This window comes from Epinephelus fuscoguttatus, linkage group LG14 (assembly GCF_011397635.1).
Source record: "Epinephelus fuscoguttatus linkage group LG14, E.fuscoguttatus.final_Chr_v1".
NCBI classification, from domain to species: domain Eukaryota; kingdom Metazoa; phylum Chordata; class Actinopteri; order Perciformes; family Serranidae; genus Epinephelus; species Epinephelus fuscoguttatus.
In genome coordinates, this window is record NC_064765.1 from 23,698,593 (window position 1) to 23,709,909 (window position 11,317).

The following is an 11,317-nucleotide window of genomic DNA, read 5'->3' on the forward strand; positions in this document are numbered from 1 at the left end:
TCAAAAATGAACAATTCTCATGATTATTGAAGCCTAAATACAACTTCCAGAAGTAAAAAGCTAACATTAGCAAGGGCGGTGTGATGACGTTCTGTAGTCTCATTTAGCCACTTGTTAGCAACCGCCTTTTTTAAGAGATATAGAGGCGTCAGCGTTCACAAGTGATGTGTTTATTTATTTTTTGATGTATTTTATGTCATTCAACAAAACGTGAACGTCTCTTAAGCTTGTGTTAACCACAGACCTTATATGAGACATCTAACCAAAAGCCTATTCACAAAACCCATTAACTTTAACATGAAGGAACTGTGAATGGTAAAATGCTAACTCATCCGAGTTTTATTCAAGAAAACTATAATTATATTTTTCTTGACTTTAGGACTCATTTTTGGGGCACTCTATTAATTTTAAAAATAAGAAATAAAAAAGAATTGGTATTAAAATTATGTGTTATACTATAACGCCATCTTGTGGCAAAATCCAATATCTCTGGCTGTACATCACTGCTTTCCCATCTCTTCCATAACCTTTTCCCATTGGTTAACCGGAGACGAGGAGCTATTCCAGAAGGATTCTGGGAAATTGTGTTTGGCTTCCAACACTGTGTCCACATAAATAATACAGTGGAATACACCTCCCAGAAGCCACCTCGCTTCATGCGTGTTTCGTTGACTCCTGGAGCGGAAACCTCTCGTGCTCTGGCTGTGTTGCTAATGTAAATCTTTGAATAATTTAACAGTTATCTGAGGCGAAAGAGACCGTTAGCTATCTGTCAGCTAATACTGTGCGGTATGCCGCCGTTTAACGAGTGGACACTCGGTTAGCGAGCTAAGATAAGTATGTTATCGATAAAAACGTCTTAATAGCTCGGCGGCAATGTAAGTAATATTATGTGTGATAATTTAATAATAAGGAGAAGTGTGACAGTCACTGTCTATGTCGCCTGTTTTGTCATACAGTGTTGAGAACTGATGTCTGGTGCTACAGTATTAAATCTTGCTAATATCCATGCTAAATGTAGTTAATTGTCCCTGACAGCACAGTCACACATTATCTCGTTATCACCCATTAACTAGCTATTTAAGCCACATTACCAAAATATTAGACTTACCTGGTTTGGAAGGGGGTCTGGCCAATTTATTACAGGTTTAATTTCCCTAATGGCAAAAGAGGAATGCATTGCACAATGGAACAAAACAGGGGACACTTCAACACTACGAAACAGGAGACTCTTTCCCACCTCAGAAAAGACCCCATCAATTACATTATCGAAGGACAAACACAGTCAGACTACTGGACACTTGTCAGAGGATGACACCCAGTCTTCTAACGGGACATCTGCTCAGCTTCCGGCCAGAGAAGATGTCAGGAGGGACCCTCCAAGCAGGGTGCTGCTGATGTTGGTGGTCGGGCTGTCTTTCTCTACACGTCTCTACAAGATTACAGAGCCCCCTCATGTGTGGTGAGTTAAAGTCCTCTGCATGCATGTATGGAGATGTGCATCTTCTTGTGCCTTTGTTTACATCAACTTTTTTCCTTAATTGACCCCTTTTCCATCAAGAAGTAAACTGACAAAGTGACATATATTATGGATATTTCATATTATATTCAATGCAAAACAATATCAGCACAAAACAATTGATAAACTGGACAATAAACCCAAATAGTAAGTGTAATAACTGCAAGAAGTTTGTGTAAAATTAGTGATTTGGATGAATTTTGAGCTGCTTCTTTTTGTGTGTATTGCATCAAATCTTTTGTGTTGATGTTTTTAAACAAGGATTCATCCTTAATAGACCTTTTTCTTTGTTCTATTAGCTCTTTGGTTGTTCAGGCAGTCAAAAAATGCACCCGAGTCACTCTGTCTGTAGTTAAAAATCCTTTATTAATACATGGATACCCTGATGAAGACTCTCTGGTTGAAACGCGTTAGTTTATCCTTGTGTTAATAAAGGATTTGTAACTACAGTCAATTTAGTTGTCTACACAGAAATGAATGAAATGCTGGGATATAGGCCTACTATATGTTATTTTGTTTTTAAGCTTTCTTATACTGTTTGAAATTAAGAGGGCCTCGCAACCCCTCGTGACGCTTTTGCAACCCCTACCCTTGTATTGGGAATCGCTGGCTTACACAATGTCTCATTTTGGTGTTCCAGCTGGGATGAGACGCACTTTGGAAAGATGGGGAGCTACTACATCAACAGGACCTTCTTTTTTGATGTCCATCCTCCTCTTGGAAAAGTAAGATCCCAGATCATCCTTTCTGTGTGCTGTCTTCAGGGAAACATCTCTAGCATGAATATTGTTCCCTCTTAATTTGTTGCAGATGCTGATAGGTCTCGCTGGTTACATGACTGGATATGATGGCACCTTTCCTTTCATAAAGCCAGGAGATAAATATGAGCACCACAACTACTGGGGAATGAGAGGGGTATGCTGTTTTACACACAAGAAAACCTGCTCTTGTCTAACTGATTAACTGTGCAGTTTGAATAAATACATGTGGTCCTGTTACAACTTTAAAAGGACAAAACATCAAGGCTGCTGACGTGTCTGTTCTGCCTTTTTCCCTACAGTTTTGTGCCATGTTGGGCTCCTGTCTCCCAGTCTTTGCCTACCTCATAGTGCTGGAGTTGTCTCAGTCTCACACTGCTGCTCTCATCACTGCCACTCTGCTCATATTTGGTGAGTGATTATCTTGTTTAAAAGGGTCGCACAACTCAAAAACACATTGAAGTTGCAATGCACTAACTACTCTAACTTGCAATATTCTTACTTTTCTTGGAAAAAAAATAAAGAAACACCATACAGTTTTGGATCGAACCTGCACATACATATTTCGGGAGTAGAGAAACGGCCATGTCCAAAGCACATCGGTCTTTGTTTTCATTTCATTTTACGCCTCTTTTGCTGATCTGCTAACAGCAATTTAGATACATATGAAGAGAATCTTTTTAAATGTTGAATCATCCTGTAGTAAAAATGAAAAATTAATGTCCTTCTCCTGACAGACACTGGCTGTATCACCATTTCCCAGTACATCCTGTTAGACCCTATTCTCATGTTCTTCATCATGGCAGCAGTGCTGAGCATGGTCAATTTCAACCAGCAGAGATACAGGTAAGACACCACTACAACTTGTATTTTGGTTTCTCTGTCCTGTACAATGTAGTGGTGAAATTATTAGTTTATCAGTTAGTCGGTCAACAGTGTGTTAGTGGATATCTACTTTGATCATTTCGATCATTAATCACCAATTAACCCACTAATAATTTAGGTATTAATGCCACACATTCACTGGTTGCAGCTTCTTGTATGTGTTGACTGGCTTATTTTGTATTTCAAACCTATTTAAAATGAATACTGCTGATTTTTGGCAGAAATAAATAGACCAATTTGGAGTCTGGTGTCTTGTGATGGTCGAATACTCTTATTTCGGAGATTTTGTTGCCCAAGTGATTGGTAGAAAAACAAATAAGATGAGATAATTCTTTATTATGCTGTGTTCACATAGATCAGGAAGACAGTAGACAGCAAAGCGGATAATATTTTAGTGGATGAGAGCAGGTTAGTAAACATCAGCAAAAAAAAACCCCACACACTATAATAATGGTAGATTAAAAGACAGAGCTTTAAAAGATAGGTTAATTAGTGTGGTAAAAGTAATAATAGTTACAGTCCTTTACAACAGTACACACACAACTGATTGTTTAATGCCTGCTGTTGTTTTCAGGCCTTTTACTGCCTCCTGGTGGCTGTGGCTGGTACTGACAGGTGTAAACCTTGCCGGGGCATTGGGGGTGAAGTTTGTGGGTCTGTTTGTCATCCTGCTGGTGGGACTGAACACAGTCTGGGACCTCTGGAGACTTTTGGGAGACCTGAGCCTCTCACTGGTAAACAGCATAATTTTTTGAATGGTAACTGATAGTGTTGATGAGTTACATTAGAGGTTTGTCCGTTAGGCTCTTGTCACCTTATTTTCTGGTTCCAGGTGGACATCACAAAGCACTTCCTGGCACGGGTGGTTGGACTCATCCTGCTTCCAGTCTTCCTCTATGTTACAATCTTTGCAATCCACTTTGTTGTGTTGAACAAAAGGTGTGTCTCTTTGTTATATTATGGATACAGTGAGATTATTACTGCTCATCTCACTCTCAGTATTGCGTAAAGACGTCAACACATCACAGCTGTTTTCTCTCACCAGTGGACCGGGAGATGGTTTCTTCAGTTCAGCCTTTCAGTCTCGTCTAATCGGGAACAATCTCCACAATGCGTCCATGCCTGAGTGTGAGTCCCAAACACATTTGTGAATAAAACCACATGACGCTGCAGCTGTGTTTACTAAAACACTAATAAGACAATGGAGAAGGAGGGCAAAAGAGATGTAGGCATTCACTTAGTGCTGATGACAGCCAGATGGGCTGAAGTGTTTGCTTACATTTTACCAACATATCAGGGTTTTTCTATGAAGGCTTATTGTTCTTTTATATGATTTGTTCCATAATCCATTTCACATTTAACGGTAAAAGTACTTTACATAAAAACAAAATAAAATTGCAATTAAGCAGAAACATCTCTGCAGACATACACATTGAATCACATATACATACACATAAACACTGTACAAATACACTGAGTCCATTTAAGAGAATGCTTGAGTGACAAGGAAGGTCTTTAGTTTTAAGACACAGTTTTGGAGCCAATCTAAGGTCAGCAGGCAAACTGTTTCATAAGGTGCATAAATACTGAATGCCATCTCACCAGACTTTGAAAGTGCTCTCGGCACATGGGGGAGGTTTCCACCTTGTGACCAGAGAGATCTGCTGTGGAGCTATAAACTCACTGCATGTTTAAAGCAGCAAGGAGCAACAACACTAGCTAATGTGAGGTCTTCCAAAAACAACAATCAATAAATTGCAACTTATCCAGAACTCGGCCGCTGGAGTTCTAAACAAGACAAAAAGATCAGGCCGTGAAACTCCAGTCCTCTGAAACCTTCACTGATTATCTGTTCTTTGTAAAATACTGTTCAAAATCCTAGTCTACAAAGCACTAGCTGATCTGGCTCCACAGTAAGTAGGGGCCAAGTCAGCCTTTGTCTACTGTTTTTCGGCCAATTGAGGATATTGGATTGGCATCTGAGACGGCAAAGCCCGTGGGTAAATCACTCTTATTGGCAGGGAAAAGTGAGGAAAGCAAACAAATGACTAGAGAAGAAGATGTACTTTATTAATACCCAAGGAGAATTCTTTTTTTTTCACTCTGTTAGGCACAGTCTCGAAATACACACATGCACAAACAGGGCCCATACATACATTAAATGGAGAGATATCAGAGCGAGGGGCCTGCCTATGGACAAGGGCCTCGAGCAGTTGTGGGGTACGGTACCTTGCTCAAGGGCACATCAGCAGTGCCCAGGAGGCGAACTGGAACCTCTCCAGATACTAGTTCACACTCCATATTTGGTCCAGACAGGGCTTGAACTGGCCTCCCTCCAGTTCCCAACCCAGTTCCCTAAGGACTGAGCTACTGCCGCCCGGTTAAGAGAGCACAAGGGCAAAACACACTTGTTATATTAGGTAAGATAATGGTTTTAGCCATTGAGCTCTTTAGCAGAAATGATTTGAAATCATTTGTGCCATTGTTCGTCACCTCAAAGTAAATATCATTTGTTCTTTTAACTCTGGGTTGTGTTGTTGATGTGCTAAGTAGTCAACTAGCGTCTTGAATCTGTCCTGTCTTGTGGTTTCCATTTTTAAATGACAAATACAGACCACTGCCTGCTGGTATAGAGAGTTATTTACTCTCATGCAGGCACAGAACTTGCGTGCTAGTTGGCTGTCGGCTATAGTCTTTGTGGTGTGTTCAGGTGCAACTTTTTGGCAGAGAGAGAAGCGAAGTTAGACTGCTTAACAGTCTAGATCTAGTATGTTGGATTTGGTGGAATCCATTATCGGCTACTGTAGAACAACATGGCAGACTATATGAGTGAGGACCCGCTCTGTCTGTAGATATAAACGACTCATTCTAAGGTAACAAAAAAAAACAACAATTCTTATTTTCAGGTGGTTGTAAATTAATGAAAACATACTTAATAATATCATATATAATTTCATGCCAATAGATCCTCCTACACCCTACAAACTGGACCTTTAAATTACATTTCAATTTTATTTATTTATTTATTGTTTAACGTAATTGCTTCTTGTGTCGTATAATGATGTGAGGCAATATCTTGTTCTTCTCCCAATGCAGACCTGGCATATGGCTCCACCATCACAGTAAAGAACCTCCGGATAGCTGGAGGCTATTTGCACTCTCACTGGCACTTATACCCAGAAGGAGTGGGAGCAAAGCAGCAGCAGGTCAGGCTACAGTGTGATACATATACATAAGGTGTTATCTGTAATAATTTATACTAAATAAAAGTTGTCTCTGCTGTTTCCTAACAGGTGACAGCCTATCTCCATAAGGACTACAACAACTTGTGGCTTGTTCACAGACAGGATGAGAATGGATGTGAGCAGATGGGGTTGATATTCTGTTCAAAGATACCAATAGTGTTCATTTAATTCATAAGGAAATAATGTTCAAGCTTCTTATTGTTTGAGTCTATTGCCTCTTCAGCTCAATCTGGGACATCTGATCTGGTTCGTCATGGTGATATAATTCGACTGGAGCACAAAGAGTAAGTGTCATGACTCCACAGAGCAGTGAAATGAAAAACATATTATTTAATATCCGCCGGTTTAAATCAGATCGCCGATTTAAATGATTCAGTGTTTGTGATGATGTAATATTTCCTGGTGCTTTTAGGACAACCCGTAACCTTCACGCTCACCTCCATGAGGCCCCTCTGACCAAGAAACACTACCAGGTTACAGGCTATGGCATTGTGAGTAGATCCCAAACATGAAGCTGTGCTATAAAAAGATGACTTTTTTCACCCTACTGCTCTGTACAGTCGACCAATGACTTGTTAGACGACTTCTGGGTGAAGTTTGTTTCCTGTTGAAGTTACTTTTAACTGTGTTTTTAAGCTGCCAAACTATCAATTGCCTTATTCAGTATTACTAAGATATTAGGCTACGTTCAGACAGCAGGGAAATCACATTTGCTGTGAAGTCACACTTCAGAACTCCTCTTCTATACTAAATATATCCTCTATACTGTCCTAAAGATCTGATTTGCCTGCAGCCTGATCTTAGCCTATGTATTTGTATGTCCCCAGTTTTAAAACACATCCCCACCTTTGTTCTGTTCTTAGAATGGCACAGGTGACACCAACGACCTGTGGCAGGTGGAGGTGTGTGGAGGCCGGAAGGGCGACCTGGTGAAGGTGCTGCGCAGCAAAGTCCGCTTTCTGCACCGAGCTACTGGCTGTGTGCTTTACTCCTCTGGCAAGACTCTCCCAAAGTGGTAAAACTAGTCTCTGCTCTGACTGTTCATATTTAAGATTCACTGTGTGTATGGAGAGTCAAAGTACATGCTTTGCTTCTGTTCAGGGGCTGGGAACAGGTGGAGGTGACCTGTAGTCCTTACTTGAAGGAGACTCCAAGCTCTCAGTGGAACATTGAGGATCACATCAACCCCAAATGTAAGATACATACATTCCTATGTTTCTGTCCACACTTCATGATGTCAAACACCAACATGTTCCTCTTCCTCTTGTTTTCTGGCAGTGCCCAACATTAGCCTGTCTGTGCTGAAGCCCCATTTTCTGGAGATCCTGCTGGAGTCCCACATTGTCATGATAAGAGTAAGGAACAGTGAGAAATCCATCTGTGATTAAAATATGTGTTTTATAACAAATCATTTACTGACATAAAATATGTCTCTTTAGGGTAACAGTGGTCTGAAACCCAAAGATAATGAGATGAACTCCAAACCCTGGCACTGGCCCATCAACTACCAGGTACAATGATCCACAGTATAAAGTTTATTTTTTTAAATTCAAAGTAAATGCATAACTACAATTGATTATTCTCATTGCTTTAAAGGGTTTGAGGTTTTCTGGAGTGAATGACACAGAGTATCGTGTTTACCTGCTGGGAAACCCTGTAAGTCTGTCTAAAGCATCCTTCATGTTTCCTGTTGTCGCTCCTGTCCGACAAACTCACGTTAATACCTTCGTGATTACACACTCTTTTTCAGGTTATCTGGTGGATGAACCTGGCCAGTTTGGGAGTGTATCCTATCATGGTGGCTGTGGCAGCTATAGCCCTCCAAAGAGGTTTCTCACTGGGCCAGAAAAGAATAGGTGTGATTAACAGTGGTACTGACTGATGATGGTTGCAGCAGCAGTAAAAGATTATTTACACATCAAATAAATGGTCTGTTCTCCATCTTTTTTCCTATCTTTTTTTCAGAGCATTCCCGTGTGCTCATGAGAGAGGGAGGACTGCTACTCCTTGGCTGGCTGCTGCACTATGCACCTTTCTATACAATGGGTCGTGTCCTCTACTACCACCACTACTTCCCTGCAATGCTCTTCAGTAGCATGCTAACAGGTACCAAGTCCTCACTGCATTTAGCTACTTCAGTTATATTCACAAGAGGTTTTCAGGGAGGAGGGAGAGACGTGAGGCAGAGATACTACATGAGGTAAAAGCACTTGCCGCAATTTGTTTTGAAAATCATACTTTTTGTTGGAGTCATAACTATGTCAAATATAAACACAGAGATATGATACACACATTTTAGATTCTGGCTAGTCCTACCCTGCTGTGCTGTGATTGGCTACTATTAGCCCTAGCCATGACTTCTTTGCTGCAATCCTACCTGCCTGCAACCTTGACACATCGACATGACAAGTACTAGCCAATCTAAAAAGTAGAGGTATCCATAAAATGCCTTTCACTGGCAACACAATTCCTGTTTAGATTCCCCATAGCATTATGGGAAGTGTAGTTTCATAGAGTTAGTAGTATAGTTTGAGGCAGCTGTGGCTCACAAGGCACAGTGGGTCGTCCACTTATTAGAAGGTCAGTGGTTCAATCCCCAGCTCCTGTAGTCCACATGTCGAAGTATTCTTGGGTGAGATACTGAACCCCAAATGTGTGAGTGTGTGTGAATGTTTAATGAGTAGCAGGTGGCACTTTGTATGGTAGCCTTAGCAGCCAGTGTGTGAATGTGTGTGTGTGAATGGGTGAATATGGCAAGTAGTGTAAAAGCACTTTGAGTGGTTGAAAGACACTGTACAAGTACAAGTCCATTTACCAAATCTTAGCACATGACTATCCCCCAATCAAAGTAAGACGACGTATGATAATAGGTCCTACTATCATACTACTACATATCTCTCCTAAGGAGTAACAAAATCCATGAATATGAACTTTTACACGTTGCACAAATGCTTTGGGAGTATCAGAGTAGACGCATTGCTGGCAGGCACAGTTGTCTGTGTTGTTGCATGGAGGCTCACGGTGTCACATTCTGAAAAACCCTGGTGCAGGCATAACAGTCATGTTGGTCGCAGGGTTCTGGTTAAAGCTTTCTGTTTGTTTTTCCACAGGAATTACATTTGACATCCTGCTGAAAAGCACTGACCTGCTACTCCGCCCTCCTTATTGTGATTGGCTGCAGAGACTGGGGCAGATGGTGCTTCTGTTGAGTGTTCTTTACAGGTGAGATGATTAGCAGTGTAACTACTGTGAAGGAAATTTTATTGTGGGTCATTCTTACACTCAGAAACAGTACGTCATCAGTTGTTTTTTTTTTTTTTAGAAGAAGAAATAGATGAGAAGATCCATACCATGTTTGTATTTGCCTGTTGAAGTTGAAGCTTCAGCCAGCAGGTGTTTAGCTTAGCTTAGCACAAAGACTAGAAGCAGGTGGAAACAGCTAGCCTTGTTATAGATGACGTCATAAAACATTTTAAAAGTGTGTCTTTTATTTTGTATAAATTACTGTAATCCATTTTTTGTCTGTCAGTTTCTACCTGTTCCACCCACTCTCCTACGGCATGACGGGTCCTCTGGCACACGAGCCGGGCAGCTCCATGGCTGGTCTGAAGTGGATGGACTCCTGGGAGTTCTAGTCAGCTTTGCACGAAGAAGATACTAATAGTTTTGATGTATAACTGTTCTAAATACGAGGGACTTAAACCAATCATGTGTCTCACAGACTTGTGTTTTTTTTTTTTGGTTTTTTTTTTGTTTGTTTACGCAGAAGGATAATTTTCCTAAGGTACTGACTGAACACACGCCTATAGAATCTCTACCCGTCAATGTATTTATGTGTCTCAACATTTCCAAGTATTATAGTCTGTAATGTGTAAAGACATCTGTATGAGGCAGACCTGAATCAGTGCAATACGGAAGCCAGAGCGTTGTGAAGTATTTTAAAACGCCAGTCGACACACTAATCGTCACCAAGCTGCCTTAACTCACAACACATCCCACATCCTGGACTTCACATATGAACGTGTATACTGTACGTCACAATAATAAGCTCAAGTGCCTGAAAGGAGCTCGTAAAAGTTAAAATGCTGCATCCTGGTGTCGGTCAGTTTTAAAGAAAACACTTTGTTACATAGTTACAGGCTATCAGAGAATGTATTTTCATTTGCAATGTCTTGATCTTAGTGCCCGGTATTTTTGTATTGTATTAGCCATCGGTGCTGTCCAGTACTGTAAACGACTACTACTGACTCTCTGTGTCATACGTACATTTCAGTATGATCAATAAACAGTGATATTTTTGTAGTCTGTGCTTACTGATGTTCATATCGTGGTTCTGTTGACCAAATGTTCACCTCAGACCAAGCTTAAACCTTAAACCTTTTTATATTTTATATACACTTGCATTAGGTATGTATTTTTATTAGCCTCGTTGAGATTAAATATCTCTTTATTTAAAAGTATTCTTGACACTAGTCATTTTGAATAAAACCACCTAGAAGATGGCGACGTTGAGGAGATTAATACCTTCAAACTTAACTCTGACAATTTATAAACTTCCATTGGAAATCTGGAGTTTATTTCTTTAAGTCTGACTTATTTGCAAGTTTAGTACTGCTCTCAACCAAAGCTGGAAGAGTATAGAGGCAAAAAAAAGACACTCACTGTGAATAGAGCCGCCAAGAAGTGTGCATTTCCTGCTGATTATATCTGAATCTCTGCTGCATTATTCATAAATAGGGAATTTTTATACATCCCATAAAAAGTAATATATTATTCAATAGCTGCAAACATGAAAAACATTATAATAGTGTATATAATGTATAATTTAATACATTATAATATATTACTTGACATGCAGCCGTATTAACTTATTCATGTAGTCAAAGGAGGCGGTTATGCTGTGAATTAAA

The 11,317-nt window shown here is 40.2% G+C and overlaps 1 protein-coding gene across 2 annotated transcripts; it reads left to right on the forward strand.

The window, feature by feature from the left end:
* Nucleotides 1-479: 479 nt before the first annotated feature.
* pomt2 (protein-O-mannosyltransferase 2) lies at nt 480-10,690 on the forward strand. 2 transcript variants are annotated; one of them, XM_049597012.1, is made up of 21 exons: nt 480-1,462; nt 2,160-2,244; nt 2,330-2,434; nt 2,580-2,688; nt 3,015-3,123; nt 3,737-3,896; nt 3,995-4,101; nt 4,208-4,290; nt 6,259-6,368; nt 6,456-6,522; nt 6,631-6,691; nt 6,820-6,898; nt 7,271-7,422; nt 7,509-7,600; nt 7,686-7,762; nt 7,847-7,918; nt 8,004-8,063; nt 8,158-8,278; nt 8,373-8,513; nt 9,518-9,629; nt 9,937-10,690. In XM_049597012.1, exons 1-21 carry the CDS (start codon nt 1,161-1,163, stop codon nt 10,040-10,042), a joined length of 2,310 nt encoding a protein of 769 aa, XP_049452969.1. In that variant the 5' UTR covers nt 480-1,160; the 3' UTR covers nt 10,043-10,690. The 2 variants fall into 2 exon arrangements, with proteins under 2 accessions (XP_049452969.1, XP_049452970.1); XM_049597013.1 differs by having other exon boundaries at nt 482-1,462; nt 8,158-8,263.
* Nucleotides 10,691-11,317: the final 627 nt, after the last annotated feature.

Excerpts from the sequence above, each read along its gene's own strand:
- pomt2 (XM_049597012.1), top strand. The coding sequence starts at position 1,161 with ATGGCAAAAGAGGAATGCATTGCACAATGGAACAAAACAGGGGACACT. Across the intron at positions 6,523-6,630 it reads CAGACAGGATGAGAATGGAT|CTCAATCTGGGACATCTGAT; the intron begins GTGAGCAGATGG and ends TTGCCTCTTCAG. Across the intron at positions 7,423-7,508 it reads GGCAAGACTCTCCCAAAGTG|GGGCTGGGAACAGGTGGAGG; the intron begins GTAAAACTAGTC and ends GCTTCTGTTCAG.